The sequence below is a fragment of the Eleginops maclovinus genome, chromosome 20, assembly GCF_036324505.1.
Source record: "Eleginops maclovinus isolate JMC-PN-2008 ecotype Puerto Natales chromosome 20, JC_Emac_rtc_rv5, whole genome shotgun sequence".
Lineage (NCBI taxonomy): Eukaryota > Metazoa > Chordata > Actinopteri > Perciformes > Eleginopidae > Eleginops > Eleginops maclovinus.
This window is the reverse complement of record NC_086368.1, coordinates 768,640-790,373: the sequence shown is the minus strand read 5'-3', so window position 1 is coordinate 790,373 and position 21,734 is coordinate 768,640. Positions and strand designations below refer to the sequence as shown.

The 21,734-nt window shown below is 41.2% G+C and overlaps 1 protein-coding gene across 1 annotated transcript; it reads left to right on the top strand.

Moving 5' to 3' along the window:
• Positions 1–899: 899 nt before the first annotated feature.
• Positions 900–20,517, top strand: apobec2a (apolipoprotein B mRNA editing enzyme, catalytic polypeptide-like 2a). The gene is made up of 4 exons (XM_063911841.1): positions 900–1,264; positions 13,492–13,716; positions 15,535–15,862; positions 16,605–20,517. Exons 1-3 carry the CDS (start codon positions 1,026–1,028, stop codon positions 15,836–15,838), a joined length of 768 nt encoding a protein of 255 aa, XP_063767911.1. The 5' UTR covers positions 900–1,025; the 3' UTR covers positions 15,839–15,862; positions 16,605–20,517.
• The last annotated feature ends 1,217 nt before the right edge of the window (positions 20,518–21,734 follow it).

Below are 21,734 nucleotides of genomic sequence, written 5' to 3'. Positions count from 1 at the left end.
CTGCTACTGAATAATTTCCTGATGTTAGGATAAATGAAGTATACTGTATATCTGTCTAAATGGATCTCTAGTGCCATCTATCTAGTGAGAATAACGAATGTGGACTCAGGCTAACCTTAAAGTATATTCGCCAGCTGATACCGAACCAATTTGTATTATTTATAGACTGTGCAGTGTTACAAATGCATGCGGCTATCAAAGAACTCACTTTAAGCCATGTTCAGCTCATTCATCACTTTATGCAATTGGATATAGTTCACTCTGCTCATTGCCTAGAAATATTGAGTCTCTTACTGTATGTATCAGTAAACAATTGTAGCGGCTACTTTAGCTTTGAAAAAGCACAGACACAACTGCTCACACTGAAGAGCTAGGGCCCTGCGCCCCCAACCCCCCCATGGTCTTTTAATAGTCCTGCTTGGTGTGAGCTGCAGCTGCCTGTGAGTATCTGACATGGTTTGACCTGTGTGAACCTTTAAAGGCCAGTCAGAGGTATTTTTAGACTGAAGCTGCTCATAAAAAATATTGTATGCTGAGTTGTTATATTGTAGCTTTAGAGCTTACAAATGATGTGAGATTGATATTGCCAAAAAGCATTATCAAGTATTTAGTGTCCCCCCTCAAAAGTCTAGAAAGTTATCTTTTTAGACTTGAAGGTAAACTCAGCTTTAATAAGAAACAGCTTTTCTTGCTGGGACATCTTATAGATGAATGAGTAAATATAAAATGACGCTTCAAATCAGCCTGGTTCATGGACAAACCTCTGAACTGTATGCTGTTATCCTAGCATCTCCTCCCTCTCCCGTCTCCCCCCTCCCTCTCTCTCTCTCTCTCTCTCCCCGGTTAGTGTGGTCTCTGGTTGCTCCCCCCTGCCCTCTCTATCATTCCACCTCTCCCCCTCACTTGGTATCCTTCTTTTTGGCTTCGCTGCTGTATGTTCAAAGTTTCAATTTCTTTTTTAATCTTCATTCTTTCCGTGCTGACTATTTGAACCTTCAAATTCTCCAGACAGTCGTTCTTTCACCATGGCAGATAAGAGTCGCACGCCAATGAGAAGAAAAGAAAAAAAAGAAAAAGAGACCCCTGAAAAAAAAAAGGATGTAAAGGATGTGAAGAAAGAAGCCGAGCAAGGAGCTCCTGCAGTGGGTAATGGAGAGGGCCCGTCAGCTGAAGCAGGGGCCTCCAATGGAGCAGCAGCAACCGATCAGAACGGAGAGTTTCAGGTCGAGGCAATAGAACTACCTCCTTTTGAAATCATCCATGGGTAGGTCCTGACAAATACTTTTGGTATATGAAACCCTTTAATAGAGAAAGGTTGAGTTCCAGCAGTCTCAGTCTACATTAGATTTAATTACTAACTCTTTTGCTGTGAATGCCATTACACTGTGACTGCTGTTCAGCGTGAGTGAGAGGCTCCATGGAATCAGGGAGAGGCTCTTAAGGAACACTAAGGTCAACTGGCTGCATTTTCAACTGTTCGTGCCGAAAGAGGAAACCCTAGAAATGATAGTGAACATTTGAACAATACTTTGCGATACTGATGGTATGATAACCCCCCTAGACCACAATGTCACATCTATAAAATAATGTAACCTGTTTTCTGGGTATTGCATTGTGTGTGTGTTGTTTTATTGCAGTATTTATGAAGTGTCCGAATGTAGATTTAGACAAACCTCTAACATAAGAATAATATAAAACACATCCTGTTTGTCACCATAACTGTGTGTTTCCTGGAAAATTCCAGTTTTGTCTTATTTGTGCAGGGTTTATCACAGAAAAGATGCGAGGACAAAGTCTATGTTGGAAATACTTGCGTTGAATCACAGGGACAGCTCCAGACAGTCTGGATGACTTGCAAAGTGACTTGAGAGGATTGAAATGACTTTAGTCATTAGACTAAAGTTGGAAGTTGATGACGGGACTGACTTGAGTCACAGTGGGTTATCTGAGTTTATTAATCATTTTATGTTGTTCAGTTCATTTATAATATTTATTTGTCTAGAATGTAATTCGGGCGCACACTGTGAATAGCATTGATATCATTTGATGAGCAACGTTTTAGTCAAGCTCTTTAGAATGGTACCTGTTGAAAAGGATGGACTTTGCCTGTTTACCAAGAAAAAATACATAAGTAATAAAGCTTATTTAACAGGGGTGAGAATCACGATACAATAGTATTGCGATACTGAAGCCACGATACGAAATGCAATACGATATATTGTGATATGGTGCATTTCTTATTTGTTTTTCCGATGAATCCATCTTTGTTTTGATTAACTTCCCGCCAATCCCACTGATTTTCCCCATGGCCATGACCACACAAGAAAAAGCTCAGTACCATCTAGTGGATTGAAAAAGTAATTGTTACCAAAAACTTTAATTTGGATTTGCAATAAAAATAGTTTATCAAATAAAATACCGATACTTGGCGTCCCTGTATCGATACAATATCGCTACGCAAAATATCACGATACTATGCTGTATCGATTATTTACCCTATTATTTAAACTCAGTTATTTTTGTTTTCGTTGGCTTAAAATGAGTTTACTTGTTTTGAAAATGTATACAAATTCAAATCATTGTCATATTTTAAGATAAAAAGGCCAATAATATCATGAATACAAAGGTTATAATACCTTGTCTTTTCCCTTTATAAAGATTTATTTCTTGGGAATAATGTGAATTTCCCAATTGGCCACAGTGCATCATTACTCTAACAGCAGCAATGGTGCAAGTTGTTGAAGTCCTTTGAAACAAAGGAAACACTTTTTGTAAGTACTTACTCTTCCAAATGCATGAAGAGAAATAGCAAACCCATTTTATTTCTGCATCATTTAAACAATTATATTCCAGTTTGGAAAATAAAATAGCGTGATGGATCATATCCAATATATTCAGTTAATCTGAAATGACCACTCTTTCTACCTCTTTCCATGTGTAGTAATTCAAATTAAACAAACTTGTGTTTGAGTGGGATTTTCCAATGATGAACTTTACTTCCTTTCTTGTTAGAGGATTCCCTCTGTTTGAATCTCTGGGGGAAAGACAGAATAATATGAATGATACTGCATCATCTCTTCAGAAGAAAACTGGAATCTTATTAGAACCAGTTGGTTTAGAGCAGCTGAGCTTAAACACCTTGAGCAATAAAACAAATATATATTTAGACATCAATTGTTCTGTTGAGCAGACATTAAGATAGTTAATGTTAGCATGAATTATTTCATAGAAAGACAGGACAGCTGCTCCTAAGACATGAATGTCCATACAGCCACGGAAAAAATCAAGAGACCACTTCAGCATTATCATTTTCTCGTGTTTTATTATTTATAGGTGTGCCTTCGAGTTAAATTACTATTTACATTTTTTTATTGTATTCTATAAACTAATGACAATATTTATCTGGGTTGGAATTCAACAGACGAAAGATAAAAAAGATTTAAGAAACATTTGGTGTGGTCTCTTAATTTTTTCCGGAGCTGTGTATGTGGAGTGATTTATTGATATTATCTTACAAGTGTTGGCCCATAACTGAGGGTTTCCACTGATATTTTTTCCGTGTATTTAGCTGTTGATATATGTTATTGTTAAAGTTCATGTTCTATAAAGTGCTGGGGCTAGATTAGGATTCATAAAATCAGGTAATGCCACATGTTTTTATGAGCAACACACCACCAACAGCAAACATGTGCATCCAAAGCTCTTCCTGCTGTTTCCGACACTGTGGGCCTTCAGCAGGGGTTCACCTACAGCGGTCAAAATAGTTGTTTTTTTTTAAACTGTTAAGCAACTACAATAAAGGTTTTACATATTGTTATGTTCTTAATAAAATGTATAAACCAAAAACCATTTGAGTAAATGTTGCAATGTGAGGTGCAGGTGAAAAAACATCACAACAAGAAAGGGTTTCCTTCAACCAAAAACCAGGCCCTTTCATTTCCTAGCCTTTCACAAGAACTGGAACATAAATTGCATAACGTCAAATGCTCTTTCCATAGGTGCTGCTCTTTCACCAACCAGGAGACAAATGCGCCCTCTTCCTTCTCTTCCCGGTCATTTATAGCTACTTGCCCGCCTTCCCAAACTAGTCTGGCCAACCGGGTCATGGCTCTGAAAGGGTAGTGAAGAGTTAAACAAAGATAAACATTGTTTTCAACATTTAACAAAATCCTCAAGGCCTACTTACATTCATTATCTTACCTTACAAAACACTGTACATTCAAAACAACCACCTACTCAGAACATATAAGCAGCAGCTTGGAGGCGTGCTTCCCCTTTGAGCACTGGCACAAGATGGCCTCCAGGTCTGAACAAAGGATATGGTAAATCATATTGTGATTGTGTGGCTTTTTAAATGAAATGCATTTAAATACACAGCATCTTTATTTGCCTATGTAAATGTATATTGTGAATTTTCACTTAAATAGAGACAACTATTCTAGAACATTTGCCTACCTTTCTTAACAAAGAAACAAATGCTAGTGAGGGAGTGTTTGCTTCCTCACACTAAATCTTAACCCTCACTGACAAAACAGTGTTAGGCAAGTTACTTCCAAAATGTAATACAGTACATATTACTTATTACTGTCTTTTTAAAGTAATAAGTTACATTACATTATTACTGTTTTTGAACTGTAATGTGTTACACTACTTTGTGTTACTTTGAGTTACTTTCACCAAAATAACCTCTAAAGTATGGCTTTAAATGCTGAAATGTAGTTTATTGCAGCTCATTAATTAAAGCTATCTATCTATCTGGAAGTACATGCTGAAAATAAGGAAAATAGTTAGAAATTAAACTCATGCTCTGTTTAAGTGGGCTAAATATCATCAATCCGGTAACATTACGTCTCTGTGTGTTATTAATAACATGTTAGTGGAGCCTCTGCACGGCCCTGTAACCTGCTGTATATGAACGAGTCTCTATTCAACGTTAGCTCATGTAAGAAATGTTCTTTTATTCGTAGTCCAGGAGTAGATTAAAAAGAAACGAAGTGAAGCTCCTCTCACAAGTTTTTAAAGGAGTATTTAATAAAAGGATGCAGCAGTAGGTTTTACAAAAGTTTCACAGCTGTGGCTCAATAGCCCGGTACACGCCTCCACAGGCCGCTGACTGAGTCGAGCTCATCAGTAGTTACTGTCTGGCGGTCCGGAACAAAAGGGAGATCGATTTCACAATACAAACATGTTTTATAGAACCATCCCTTTCCGGTCATACAATAAACAACTTCAAATAAGATGAGCTCCGGTCTCGTCCTCTCATTGGTTGGTAGCGGGGGCTGGATCCTGTTGGCCGCTTGTTGTCACATGGGGTTCTCCGGACTCTTCTATTGGCTGAGGTCGTCGGGGGCGGGTCCTCCTATGACGTCACCGTCAGCATCTTGTTAGCTAGTCATGAAGCTTCCACTTACAATATTCTATTATGCAATCTTTCTGAGGTTTATCAGTTATTAAACATGCAATAGTACTATTGCAGCATCAATGAGTGAGAGGTAGAGGTGGTGTGTTTATTATGTAATTCCACGCGTCCTTCTCCCTCTACTCATATATACAATACATGTAGCTACATGCTATCTGAAGCTAAAAACAACATCCGGTTACAAAATAAACTGTTTCAAAATAAAACGGTTTTCAGAATAAGACAGTATTGTAGTTACACATAATATTGATTATTATTTCTTACACTCATCTGATCATTGGTATGTTAACGGGGATTTGGCTAACATGCTTTCTAAAAGCTGGAGATTCCACAGCTGACAGAGGCTGCATATCTTCAACACTCTGCCACAAGCTTCTTAACTTCTCTGGGTTCAAGAGGCAGACCCAGAGAAAATTACCTTCTGTTGCTTTGGCTTGTGCACACTTGTGAGAATAAGTCAATATATTGAAACAGAACATTAAAGGATTTTCACTGTTCCCAACGGACCAGATCTTTGTAGTACTTCCGGTAGCCCCGGATGTTATTGTTTTTAGCCTCAGTTAGCATTTAGCTTATAGTATATTGTATGAGTAGAGGGAGAATGACGCGTGGAGTTACATACTAAACACACCATCTATACCTCTCACTCATTGCCTACCTCTTGCTGCATTAATATTATTAAGTGTTTAATAATCAATAAACCTCAGAAGAATTGTAAAATAGAATATCATAGGTGGAAGCTTCATGACTACGCCTACAGATGGTGATGGTGACATTATAAGAGGGATAAGCAGAATATGCCATAGACCCGCCTCCGACGACGTCAGCCAATAGAAGAGACAGGGAAATGCCCATGTGATGGCAAGGGGCCAACACGATCCAGCCTTGCTGCCAACCAATGAGAGAACACAAGACCGGAAGGAACACAGAGTAGAAATGCGTAATGTAAACAGAAGATCGAGGCATCCTCTCGACGCTGCTGGTAGACAGCTAACTGCTTCAACGTGGTCTGTGGATCAGTGGCGTGGGGGAGGACCACAGCTGTTTTTCCCTTGTAGACCTATCATATCATTTGTGTTAATAAATCCTGTTAACTTTAGATGAGAAGCCTATTCTTAAAAGCAAAACACCACATCATTTCGGGTTAAAATATGTTGTCACTGTGTTACTGAGAATTGTAACGGGTATTATATTACCCAAATTTCAGAAGTAATACGTTATATTACTGCCATCCATCCATCCATCTTCTCCCGCTTTTCCGTCAGGGTCGCGGAGGTAACAGCTCCAGCAGAGAGCCCCAAACTTCTCTTTCCCTGGCCACATCAGCCAGCTCTGACTTGGGGATTCCAAGGTGCTCCCAGGCCAGCGAAGAGATATAATCCCTCCTCCTGGTCCTAGGTCTACCCCTCGGTCTCTTCCCAGCTGGACGTGCCTGGAACACCTCCCTAGGGAGGCGCCCAGGTGGCATCCTCACTAGGTGCCCGAACCACCTCAACTGGCTCCTTTCAACGTGAAGGAGCAGCGGTTCTACTCCGATTCTGACTCAGCTCTCTTTTCGTCACGACGGTGTGGGTCCGAACGGGTTCGGGCCTGTCGATACCTGGCAACTGTGTCAGGCAGTGGTGGGCCGCCAGGGCCAGCAAGGCCTTCTCTGCTGGCCTAAACATCATCAGAATATAAATTAAATTTTGATATATTTTTTCCACAAATACGTATTAAATTATTCCCCATAGTCTATTCTCTTCATTTTATAGCGTTCGTCTTGGCTGCGCTGCTTCCAGCCTCAGAACGAGATTTGGAGGGCTGGCCTTTATGTTAGAGCTTTCATCCAATCATATTTCAGCCATAATGTGTTGCTAGGGTCAAAGAAATCTGCCCTTAGGCCTTCAGAATCAACAGTGCGGGCGGCTGTAGCTTAAAGTGAACGCAAACAAAACTGTGGCGTTAACCAATCAGATTTCGAGGTGGCGACAACGGGCCAGCTAGCAGGCGTACGCTAACGTTAGCACGTGCACATCTTCTGATTGGATACGCACTATTGAGAGGCAGAGCTAGGCAGTAGGCAGAGCCATACAGTCTATGGGCAAAGCTAGCAAACAGAACTAGAACCTGAGCAAGCTAATTTGTGTAGATTTCTACAAGCTATTTTTTTCAACCCACAATGGCTGAAGGAGGAGAAGAGATCAATTTGGTCGAAGATATAATTACAACGCCATTTTCAAAACTAACTTTTCAAGTAAAGCTATACATCTTGAAAAGGGAACGACCAACTCCAACGCTAGCGAGCCTAGCACAGCAGGGAAACTACGAGCGGTACCCCTGGCTCACAGCCTCCGAGAGGCACTGCAAATTGTACTGCCGGGAATGCCTGGTATTTGCAACTGATCGATTTGGTGTTTGGAGCCACACTAAATTTGCAAACTTGAGTTGTCTAACCAAGGCAGCAACGAGACACCAAAGCACAGCTGGGCACTTGGAAGCACTGGTGCTTTTGAAAACCTTTGGGGACACCCGAGTGGATCTACAGCTCAACGAACAAGTGCGCAGGGAAACGGAGCTCCACAACGAAAGGGTGAACAAAAATAGGGAAATATTGAAAGACTGATTGATTGTGTCCTGTTTTTGGGTAAAAAGGAACTTTCATTTATGGGACACGATGAAAGCGCCGAGTCCAGAAACAGAGGAAACTACGTGGAGCTTCTTTCTTTTCTTGCTGAGAACAACACAGATTTGCATTACCACCTGTACACAAACAACATGTTTACTGGGACGTCAGGCAAAATACAAAACGACCTGATTTATGCTATTGCTGAAGTGATGGGAGAAGAGATCAAAATGAAGATTAAAAAAGCACCCTTTGTCGCTGTTATGGTGGACGAGACGTCAGATGTGGGTAATGTAGCACAGCTGGCACTTGTCCTGCGTTATGTGACGGACACAGGTGTCAAGGAGCGGTTTGTCAGATAATCTGATTAATTAAGTTAACTGTAAATGCTGATGTATTGATTATAAATGCTTCAGAAATATTAATATAACTCTGTTGTACTTGACTATGTTAAGGTGATGCAACGCCCGGTTATACTGCGTTTCTGTCTAAATGTATAGTTTCTAGAGCCATGGCGTCATAATGATGGTATTAAGAGGTGGAATAATTCAGGTAGGACTGTGTAGGACATCACTGAAGGCCTAGGTGTGAAATGCACGGCCCGCCACTGGCGTCAGGAGTACGCAGGGATAACATATCCCGGAAGGCCTCCTTCTTCAGTCGGACGGCTTCCCTGACCACCGGTGTCCACCAGGAGGTTCGAGGGTTACAGCCCCTTGAGGCACCTAAAACTTTGACACCGCAGTTTCCCGCCGCAGCTTCAGCAATCGAGGCTTTGAACACCGCCCACTCAGGTTCAACATCCCCAGCCTCCACAGGGATGCCTGAAAAGCTCCGCCAGATGTGTGAGTTGAAGGCCTCCTGGACTTGGGATTCCTCCGGACGTTCCCAGTTCACCCGCACTACACGTTTGGGCTTACCAGGTCTGTCCAGAGGCTTCCCCCGCCACTCGACCCAACTCACCACCAGATGGTGATCAGTTGACAACTCTGCCCCTCTCTTCACCCGAGTGTCCAAAACATGCGGCCTCAGGTTCGATGATACGATAACAAAATCGATCATGGACCTTCTGCCTAGGGTGCTCTGGTACCACGTACACTTATGAGCATCCTTATGTTCGATCATGGTGTTTGTTAAGGCCAATCCATGACTAGCACAGAAGTCCAGTAACAAACCAGCACTCTGGTTACGATCGGGGGGGGGGGCGTTCCTCCCAATCACGCCTCTCCAAGTGTCTCCATCATTGCCCATGTGTGCGTTGGAGTCTTCCAGCAAGACTAAGGAGTCCCGTTCGGGAGCCCCATACAGGACTCTTTTCAGGGTCTCCAAGAAGGCCAAATACTCTGAACTGCTGTTTGGTGCATAAGCACACACAACAGTCAGAGTTTTCCCCCCCATGACCTGCAGGCGTAGGGAGGCAACCCTCTCGTCCACTAGGGTAAACTCCAATAAAGCGGCACTCAACCGGGTGTTTGTGAGTATCCCCACACCCACTCGGCGCCTCACACCTTGGGCAACTCTGGAGAAGAATAAAGTCCAACCTCTATCCAGAAGTAAGGTTCCAGAGCCGACGCAGTGCGTAGAGGTGAGCCCCACCAGATCCAACTGGTAACGCTCCACTTCCCGCACAAGCTCTGGCTCCTTCAACCCCAGGGAGGTGACGTTCCACGTCCCCAAAGCCAGCTTCTGCCGCCCGGGTCTGGTCCGTCGAGACCCTCTGCTTTCACTGCCACCCTTCTGGCAGCGCACCCGACCCCATCGCTGTTTCCCGTAGGTGGTGGGCCCGCGGGACGGGGAAGCGGAGGTGTTGCCCACGTTGCTTTTTCGGGCTTTGCCCGGCCGGGCTCCGTGTCAAGCCCGGCCACCAGACGCTCGCCGACGAGTCCTCCTTCTGGGCCTGGCTCCAGAAGGGGACCCCAGGCTTCCTCCGGGCCGGGTATCCTCGCTTTCATGTATGTTTTCCATGAGGTCTTTTGAATCAATCTTAGTCTGGCCCCTTACCTGAGACCAATTTGCCATGGGAAACCCTACCAGGAACACAAGGTTCCAGACAACACAGCCCCCAGGTTCATCAGGGCACACAAACCACTCCACCACGATAAGGTGCTAGTTCTCGGAAAGGTGATATTACAGCAAAAAGTAATACATTACTGTAACTCTGTTACTTTTGTAACGCGTTACACCCAACACTACTGACCAAATCATCTGCTGAAAAAAGTATTTTTTACTGCCAACTTTACTTGACCTCGATCACTTATATCTAGGTATGGGCACCGAAACGCGGTGCCAATAGGGCACCGGTTCCGACATAAACGGTAGTAACGAGACCGAATAAGAACGAACATTTCGGTGCCTCATTTCGGTGCCAGACTTTTATTTTATACTACCCCCTGGTGTTCCGGCGTCAAATTGAGGTTGTTGAACCTGACGTCAGTGCCGCTACTCAGCACACTTGTTGATCAGAACTGAGTGAGAGGATCAATAAAGATGCCGAAAGTAAAACGCTCCAAGGTTTGGCTTCATTTCACATCTAAGGATGCAGATTCTACGACATGCAACACATGTCTTAAGCAATAGCGTGCAAGGGAGGTATCACTTCTAATTTAAACATCTGGCGGTGCATGGAGTTTATTTAAAAGCCGATCAATGCACCGTGTTTGATAAATTACGTGACGAAAGGCCAAGCACTTCAACGGCAGCAGCCAGTGTCGGACAAATAGAAGAGAGTCCCAGGCTGGGACTCTCTATATTGGTTTATTTATTACTATATGTTACTTTATATTGTTTAAAGATTTAAGATAATACTGAGTTCAATTTGGCCCTGGAAATAAAAGGGTATTGTTTTTTGACACCGTGTGTGCGTTTTCGTATTTTTAAGTACCGGTTCGAGAACCGTTTCGAAAAAAACGAGTAGGCACCGGCATCGGATAAAACCCAACCGATACCCAACCCTACTTATATCTGTGAGGTGTTTAAGATTTTGGTGGAAATCAGTGCTCAAGGAAATATATTGTTGTTGTTGTCTTTCTTACCTCCGATATAATTTGGTTTAAAATAAATCCTAGTGTGACTTTACAGGGCTAGAAAAATACATACCATTATTACATTATTTAACACTTTATATTATTATTTATTTTACTTTTATAATGTAACTTACATTTAAAGATGATAACATTAGAGAAACAACTTGGGATGATTTACATTAACTTGGGGCAGTTAAATATGTTAAACTGCCTCAAAAAAATGCACCACTGAACTGCTCGGAGGTGGGGGGGGGGGGGGGGGGGGGGTGGTATGCTTGACAGCTGAAGACTACTGCTATGAAGCAGCACACATACGGCATTCTATTGCTTTAATAATAAGGATGTTTAAAATATGTGTTTTACTTGACTGGCAGAGGTAACTCGAACGAAAGCTTGCTTTATAAAAACTGGTTCCCAGGAAAAGCAATCTTATAATAATGCAGTTGAAATATTCAGCAATTGCAGATAGCACATTGTATAAAATTAGATCTGCACCCCCAGCCGTTTCACCCTGACACCATATACCCATTTTTCATGCTCGCCTGACCTACAAAACAAAAACAGGTGCTGTGGTGATATATATAGTTCATGCTGTCTATTTAAAAGACTGGGCCGCAGTAAAGCTCAGTGGTGAAGTGGCAGGCCATGTGAGGGGGCTCGGGCCCTGCTGCTCAGTGCACAGGGTTGACTCTGACCCGCGGAACCTTTAGGCGTGATCTCCCCTTTTCAACGTATCTTTGGAAAGGATGCAAATATCTAAAAATAGACCTGAACTTTGATGCAAGATTTAGGGTTATATTTAAGGGATGTCTTTTAGGGATTTCAAAGGACCAACACTTTGCTGGGGCTTATGCATGCTGTCATTTGGTTTCCACACTTTGGTCTCTTCAGTCCTGTGTCAGCAATCGAGGTCAGTTAGTGTTTGTGTGCCATTTTTCTCTGGACAGCCGTCCACTCACAGGGTAAGGATCGGTGTTGTTCGATCAATGACTCAATCTTCAGATAGCTAAATAATCACTTTGTTCTTATAATGTGTGCTATTATTGTCAGGGTTGGGGAAAATAGGACCCAAGCACAGTACAAATAATCAAAAGGTTTCTCAACAAAAAGCGAGCTTTAATTCAAAATCAGCCGATGAAAAAACAAGAATGAACTTAACCTTCATAAACCGGGGAGCATGAGGACAAGACAGCATGACAGGAAAAATGACGATGAACTGACAAGGAGTAAAAGGGAAAACAAGACTAAATACACAGAAGGGTAATCACAGGACAAAACACAGCTTGGGACGGGAGGAGAAACACAAGGGCAATAGGTGAACACAATGAGATAATCAGGCAGAAGGGCAAACACAGCAAGACACCAGACAAGACACAAGGAGGAAGATACATTTCAAAGTAAAACTAACAAAACCCTATAATCTTGACAATTATCACAGTTGATCTTTCATAGAATGCAAATCTGGGAACTATTTCTCTCAAAACAAGCAACAGTAAATGTTGGATAACAGGAGAGAAATGTGTTGACAGGTATGGGTTACAATTGGGGCAATTCCTAATATCATGTGGTTGGTTGGTTCTTGCTTTTTTTCAAATTATGTTTCGATCATGTTTTGGTCTTGTATGTAGGTCTTTGTGTCTCAGGTGTGTTGGTCACTCACACACTCGTTAGACTCTTCATCTTTAAATCTGTGGATGCTATAAAAGCTGTACTGCAGCTGCTACTGCTCTTTGGCAATGTTTAATGTTGAAGATAATTAATGTGAGGTTTTTCGATGGTTTTAGGAGTCAGGAAATTTAGTAAAAAAATCTGTAATGTTATTTTTTCAGCAGACAGAGGACAAGGTTAACTTACATATAGCATTGATTTTTGAAAAATGATTAGATACAGCAATGATGGGACACTGTTTAAGGACAAAGCCCATCATCCTCTTCCTAATGGAGGCAAAGTGGTCCATATCCGCCAAGGTACAGTTCAAGGAACCTCCTATCAGAATTCTGTGGGTCATTGACATGATGCGGAGTCCTGACCGTGGCCATGTTTCATTGGGTAACACTATTCTTTGTGAGGGGATGTCTTCCTCTTTCAAAACAGGATATCTTCTCTCACCACACACAATGACTGAGGTTTCACAGCTCAGAGATTGTTAAGGGCTGCAGTTTGACTTATTTACAGATATTTAGTTTTAAAAAAACGAGGGAAGAAATACCATGATATTACACCGTGAAAACAGTGGCAATGATTTCCTCTTTTTGTTAAAGTTACATTCATACATCATTTGAACAATAGAAAGAAATCTATCTTTACTTGGTGTTTAGAAACACTATTTTTGGTAGGTTCATTGTTATACGGCCTCTCTGCAGATACACAGAGAAATATTAAATAAGCCATGAATCGAAAAGTAACATAACAATGTTTTTCTTTCTTTTTTCTGTTACACACAGGGACCGGATTGATCCTTTTGCCTTTAGGTTCCAGTTCAAGAATGTGGAATACTCCTCGGGCCGCAACAAGACCTACCTGTGTTACCTGGTGGATTCTGGGCAGTCTGATGATGGGCTGCTGCGGGGTTACCTGGAGGACGAGCACTCCGGCTCCCATGCTGAAGAAGCCTTCTTCACACAATGTCTTCCGCACTACGACCCTGCACTCAAATACACCGTCACCTGGTACAGAAACTCTTTAAACTGTCACATGGTTTGCCATAGAGAATATTGCTCATTTAAAATGACCTGGGGACAATTTTTGTTGTTGTTTTTTATATTTATTTTTTTCCACTTGTGTTTATATGAATGCTTTTATACGGTGGTGTATTGCTATCACACTAAAAAAAAAAATAAGGCTCAGTATCAAGTAATTACGTGAAAGTTTCTTGTTATAACAAGATCTTTTTCACGTTTAAACAAGATAAGTATCACGTTATTACATGAAATTATCACGTTATTTCATGATAATTATATTTTCACGTTATAACGTGAAAATATAATTATCACGTTATAACGTGATATGATAATTTCACGTTATTTCAAGATATGATATTTTCACGTTTTTACAAGATATGCAACTATCACGTTATTCTGAGATAAGAAATCCACCAAGTCTGACTGGGCTTTCCTCCTGAACAACCCCAAGAACTTCAGTCGCCTCCTTAGCGTTGGCATGCTTATTATAATTCCGTCCATCCTAAGAAATGCCAATATCTCCCAGTGTCTCAGGCCAAGTAGGAAATAAAAGCATATATTATCAGAAACATCCATCTCGGGCAATTCGGTTGCGCGTCGGGCCGTTTTACTTCCTTTATAGGCTATTTCTTTGAAGCGAACGCTGTTTCGTCCATGTCATTATCTTGAAATAACATGATATTTTCACGTTATAACGTGAAATTATCACGTTATAACGTGAAAATATAATTATCATGAAATAACGTGATAATTTCATGTAATAACATGATACTTATCTTGTTTAAACGTGAAAAAGATCTTGTTATAACAAGAAACTTTCACGTAATTACTTGATACTGAGCCTTATTTTTTTTTTAGTGTGATAGCAATACACCACCGTACTTTTATGATCTTCAATGCAGAAATAAACCACATGTGTACTTTACAGCAGCCATGCATGTCACACCCAGGCCTTCAGTAGTGTCCTTTCCTGAATAAATCCAGCTCTTAATATCATTATTATGACATCACGGCTATAGAAACCATGAATATGATACAGAAAGACAGTCTAACAGGGTGCTGCATCACAGACAGGTATCTGATGTAGCAGAATGAATGCCGTTACTAAAGTAAGAAACCCAAATAACACAATTCAACAAGTCTCCACTCACTGCAGCCAAGTTTGGCTTCAGTGATGAATATCAGGCACTCCCAGGGATACAGTTTGCAGTGCTCCTCGGAGGCTTGAAATCTGATGCATCAGTTTCACTGCCACTTGTTTTAAGCTGCTGATTCTGAAGGCCTCAGGCAGATTCCTTTGACCCAGCAACACACCCTGACTGAAATATTATTGGATAAAAGCTCCAACATTAACAACCATTACTGGACACAGCGTAGTGGAGAGCAACACAGAGAACAGCTATAAGATGAAGAAAATAGCTTATTAGAAATAATTTAATGTAATACATGTTAGGGAAAAAAACTATATTAAAGGTTAGTCAGTGATTCTGATAGGGTTAAGGCCGCAGAGAAGGGCTTGCTGGCCCTGATGGCCTACCTCTGGTTTTTAGGAACAACACCTCTAATAGCTTCACCTGCTCTAACAGTGAGATGGACGCTCAGACACTCTTCTTTCAGATAGTCACTTTAAATGGTCTCTTTTGACAGAAACCTGACTGTCAAATGTCTCCTCATTGTATGCGTAAATCTGAATGTTCCAGCTAAATATATGAAATGCATCTTAATCTGTTTATCCTTAAAATGAACAGAGACGTGTAAAACATGTTTGGAATTTAAAAGCATTTCCCTTTTCCACTTTGCTCTCAGGTATGTGTCTTCAAGTCCATGCTCTGCTTGTGCAGCAAAGATCGCTGAAGTGCTGAAGGCCAGGACCAACGTGAAGCTGAGCATCTTTTCTGCCCGGCTCTTTGAGTGGGAGGAGGCAGAGATCCAGGCCGGGCTGAAGGCGCTGCATGCAGCTGGGTGTAAGCTGCGGGTGATGAAGCCTCTAGACTTCTCCTACACCTGGGAAACATTTGTGGAGAATGAGGAGCAACCGCTGAACCTGTGGGAGGACTGCAAAGAAAACTATGAGTACTACCACGAGAAGCTGGCGGACATTCTACAGTGACCACAGTAAATGTTCATTTACAAGGTGGGTCTTATTGTTACAGCTTATTTTATTTCACCACTCTGAGTGAAAGTCATTGTAGTAATCACTGTGTTTCTTATTACCATTTTTTTACCACCAGACTTAAAACATGCAATTAAACTCTGTAGCAAATTGTGAAGAAAGGGATGAACCAGATCCATTATGTTGTATTTATTTCAGAGGTGTGCTCTGATAATTTGGAACACTCGCTCATATGTTCGGCCTCGAAATTCTTTGCACCAAGACAAAGGTAGTCACTGCTGAAGCATCCTGGATCTCTGGTTTCTTCCCCTGGTTTTACAGACATGATACAAGTGCTCTATAGTAGTTCTCATTTCAAAGCAGATGTAATAAGTTCAAACGTTCTTATGTCTTATGGCAGTAAAATAACAAGATGGTTAGAGTCAGGCGGGTGGTGAACTCCAGGTGAAGCTGTAGTTCTGCCCACTAGATGGCATCTTGGTTCAAAGAAAATCTAAAGGTCTGCCGAAACCCTTTATTGAACAGAGCGCCATTTAGTGGGCTCAGAAGATACAGAAAGTGGTTTATGATCATCAGCAGACACGTCTGGCCATGCCTGAGCAGACACAAAGATTTGATCCGGGTCAGGGAAATGATTATTTCATCGTTATGAAAAAATGAAGTAAAGCATTTGTTTACTTCTGTCTGATAATAAAAACAAATTGTATAAAATGACATAATTATAAAACTTCAAACATTCTCTCTTTGTCTCTCTCTGACACAGGAATCTGGTCGTCAATTTGTGCTCCCCCGATCATTGTCATTCTTTACAGCTGTTTCATGTTGATGTTGTTATTGTTGCTATTTATAGTATGTGAGAGTAGAATAGCTGTGTTTCTATTAATGTGATGACATTGCTGGAGTATGTTTATACTAACACCCCCCCACACACACACAACATATGACAGCAATCCCTGCACCTGGCCTCCACTCTGACTGTCCTGAAGGCAGCACGTCCAGCACCCTGAGGACCAGAGGGACAGCTGTCAGTGTGTTGTCCTATATAGGGACATAGATCTGACAATAATTATATTTGTGAATTCAATTCATTTTAAAGTCTTCATTCTTCTTGTTCCGCCAGTGGACGAAGTGCTTGGATAAAAACGGCTGTAGAAACTTGATTACAGGTGCATTTCCTTCATTCTAATTGTGCTGATGTGTATTGTTTACAACAAATTTAAGTACAAATACTAGCATTACATATTCTTTACAATGGCCAATTTCAGAAAAATATTTATTATTTTAAATGATGCATTAAAGATAGGATGTGTAATCTCCTCCCAAAACATGTTGGTTATATTGAAAGCAATGAATAAATCAAGGGCTATGTCAAAAAAGTTCCAATATTTGTTGCAGGACTGTAATTGGTCATTTATGTTTTCTCATTTTGCCTGAAAGGATATGATTTGATGTCCATCCTGTCTACCTAAAGCTAATTAGTGCAAGGTATACAGTCTGCAGAACTCTAAACACAACTCCTGTTGCTCTGGCAACAGAGAGCACAGTCCTGAGGCCTTCACTGATCAGCAGAGAGTGCTTCTATACACCTTGATTGGTTGTCTTGAACATGAACGACTTGAACATGTTAGGGATGCATCATCAGTTACTATGGCGATGAACCCTGAGAATCCACACTAGAAAAAGTGCTGTCCCAAAAACAAGTCAAAAAATCATGCAAACAAGGTGTTCTCCCTTGTAAGTAAAATAATTCTGCCAATAGAAGTGAACATGTGCTTGCTAAGATGTCTTGAAATAAAAACGGATATTTAGATGAATCAGAGCTTGTTAAAAATGTTGTGTTACAAAGTAATCCAGAAATGCTAAAAGTTTTCTGAGGTTAGTTGGACATTTTCCAATAAAAATGTGTTTTCTAAAGTCAAGTAAGATTTATTTGTTGGAACAAGATGATCCGTCTTTGACAGATACCACAGCAGCTTAGAGACCTTTTGACATGTAAAAAACAACGGGATAGATCTGAGATCCAAAATAAGATGTTTTCAGAGTCTTTGACTGAAAGAGATCCTTAAGATGTATTGTCTAAAAACAAGAGCCTCCATCTCACTGCATTGTTACTGCTTAAGTTATTGGTCTTATAGCAAGAGTAAAGATATCCTCTGACACATCATCAGACACATTTCTTGTCAAGATTTGGAGTTTCTGCTGTGCAGGGTTACTGTATCTCACTCACCAGATCCTGAGGTATTTTTCTGTTTGGCAAATGTTTTGCTCACAGTGTTTTTTGTTAACAGTTTGAAGGGGTAACTGACAAAAGTGAAAGATGGGTTTGTGTTCAGGATGTGTGATTCATGTAGAAGTGAGCTCCTGCATCTCGGTGACCTCTGGCTGACCTCGGCAGGTCAGGAAACAGCCGCTCTAAGTGTAGTGTTCACCCCTCTGTTTATCTGACATCTATGTGAGGGACAGACAGCTGGGTCTGACAGTCATGCAGTTTAAAACTGTTTTATTACACTGAAGGCTTTGCTCACCACATCTTGAGGGTCAAATAAAAAACTGACACATCAGAATCAGAAACAGGTTTATTGCCGGTCGGTCAACACATACAAGGATTTTGACCTTGTGTATTTGGTGCATACATAAACACAATTAAAAAAGATAAATAATAAGAAAAATAGAAAATGATTCATAAAATCTGGAAGTACCAAAAAACAACGTACCGTACTCTATGGGAAAAATAAAATATATGTGCTATTGTTATGAAAAGTGGAAAGCTGCAGAGACTAGAAGAGCTAGCTTGTGTACAAGTGCAAAATGTTCAGCGGGTTGTGCAGAACTGGCAATACTTAAATTAAATAAATAAAACCAAGATAGTGTTTGCATAGAGTGCACTAATGGAATGCACCTGCTTCCATGGTCCTTTTGTTTTGTAAGACTTGAATGAAGGTGCCTCAACAGCAAAGAACTGTATCATTTATTTGTTTGTAGTGCTTATTCCCATGTCATTTTGAAAGTAATCTTACTATGGAATCCAACTAACACCAACACTTCTTAGGTTCACTGAGGCTCTGGTGCTGAGCCAGCCTTTCTTTGTTCAGATCCTAATATTAAATATGTTAAATATACAGTGTGTTTTTTGTGTTCACATGATGCTTTAGAGTGCTTCAGAGGAACCTGGATCATAAAGCTTTGTGTCATAGTCTGACTGCTGTCAGAGCAAAAGATACATTTATACATGTACATTCAGAAGAGGCTTTTGCTGCCCTTACACCTGTGCAAAATAAACAACCAGCCTGCATGGACAGGCAGATGCTCCTAAGCAAAGCGGTGCTGCTGGGTCATTTGGATGTATTTAATAAGGTAGCCTTAGATTCTTGCAAAATTGTCCCCATTTTAAAAATGTAATTGAAAAACTGTCCAAATGACTGAGATGGGCACATGCAGCACAGTGAGATGATACGCGTTGTTAAGACTTGTTGCTAGCTGCAGTGCAGTGTGTCACCCCCATATTCCAGCTAACTGTGTCATGCTCCTCCTCCTCTTTAGTTTGTATTATTTATATTAGAACAGAACCATCATTTCAGGCCCTTGTACTTTTGGCGTTGTTTCAGCCCTTCAGGCTGGTACCAGACAGCAGCTGATTGGTTGTGATTTCATATGTAGTTGTCATCATTTAAATATGATCCAGCCCAGTAAACTAAATCTAAATAATACATCTAATTGAACTTTTCTTTTCAGAGAGTTTATTATGATTTTTTTAGTTAATAATAAAATAAATCAATGCAGTATTCTTAATGAGAGGACTTGTGTTACAGGAACACAGACCCATGTGTGTGTCATCCTGACAGTATCAGGTGGAAAAGGCATGTCCCTCTCATATTTGGTCAATACGTTTGACTGTGTGTGTAGAGGATTGTGTGAGTGAGCTGTACACAGGAAGACAGTGCCCTCAACAGATTACCTGTGACTTCCATGTCAACCTAATCCCCTCTCCACTAATGCTCATAACTTTGTTTTGAAAGAAAGTCTCATTCTCTTTATTTCAGGCATAGACATTCAGTACAGAGAAAGTGTTGTTTCCTTTGAGCTGACGAGCATTATAGATCTTCTCATTTTATCTGCAGGGCAAAATAACAAATAAACCATCACCAACTGTTCGCATATACACAGCACACACACTAAGAATGTACACTGTATTTAACCCATCTTAATTTAAATCTCACTGTATAAAAGCCATGTAACCTGATTACTTTCTGTAAAAAAAAGCATGATATTTAACTCAAAGCTTTATTATTTTTCTTAAAGGTTTTAGTTATCTTGTAATCCTGCTAGCATTCCTTTTTTTATTTGAAGTGTTTTTTCTAATGTGACTGGGGGATTCAGCTACCTTTTTTCCCTTTTTATTCTGATCACGTAATCATTGAAATGTAAAGAACCATTAAAAGAGAACATTTAGAAAAATAACTGGGGATATCAACCAATAAACTAAGTTAGCCGATCCCCTGTTTCCACATGTGCTGCTGAAGGTAAAGGTGGGCTTAGAATGTGTTTCACAAACAAGCCGAGGCTAGCACTGTCAGAGAGGATGCTCCATCCTAAAGCTAGATCTCCCCTCACAGAGCTGATGAAAGGAAACTGTGTGCATATGCTGTCAATGTTGAAATAAAAAGTACATTTGTTGACATTTTGAATCATTTCAATAATTGTAGTGATATAGCAAATTAAGAGACGGCATGTCTGTTTCTGTGAAGCATGAGCCCTTTCTGAAAGATTTAAGATAAAATAAGATGAACCTTTGTTAACCCCCTGGGGAAATTCAGTAGTTAAAGCAGCAACAGAATAAGAGTGAAAAACAGGACAGTGTGGTTCACACAGGATAATAAAAGCAAAATAAAATGATTAAAATGATGTACAGGTGAGTATCTGTTCAGACATAATAAAAAGACAGAATGAAGGACTTCAATGAACATATATACATTCTGTATCCGGATTGTTAAATATATTTACATTAACTGATACAGCTAAAAGTCTTTGTGCAAGAGTGCAGGCTTGATGTGCAGTCCGGGTTATTATCAGTGGGTCACATGGTTAACCCCTTGTGGTGCAGCCTTATGGCTACAGGCACAAAGGATTTTCCCAGGCGCTTAGTGCTGTGCCGAGGTGGGATGAGTCTGAGGCTGAAAGTACTCCTCATCTTCACTAGCTCTGCATGGAGGGAGTGGGAGGGGTTCTCCAGGATACTGTCCCGTTTCCTCCTCGTCCCCTCCTCTGCAGCCTCTTTCAGATTGTCCAGTTTAACTCTAACTACAGAGCTAGCCTTCCTTACGAGCTTGTTCAGCCTGTCAGGATCCCTTTTGTTGGTGTTTCCCCCCCAGCACACCACGGCAAAGAAGATCACAATGGCCGCCACAGACTGGTAGAACGTCTGCAGCAGCCTCGTGCACACGTTGAAGGAGCTGAGCCTCCTCGGGAAGAACAGCTTGCTCTGTCCCTTCCTGAAGAGAGCATCAGTGTTGTCACTCCAGTCCAGTTTATTGTTCAAGTGCACTCCCAGGAACTTGTAGCTGTTGACCACCTCCACCTCCTCCCCCCTGATGGTGACGGGGGTTAGAGACCTCTTCATGCTCCGCCTGAAGTCTACCACCAGCTCCTTAGTCTTGCTGATGTTGAGCTGGAGGTGATTGTTGTCACACCAGCCTACGTAGTTCTCCACCAGGGCCCTGTACTCCTCTTCGTTGTCATCTGTAATGCAGCTGACGATGGAGGAGTCATCAGAGAACTTCTGTAGGTGGCATGAGCCGGAGTTGAAGCGGAAGTCAGAGGTGTAGAGGGTGAACAGGAATGGTGACAGCACAGTTCCTTGGGGGGCTCCAGTGTTGCTCACCAGCACATCAGACAC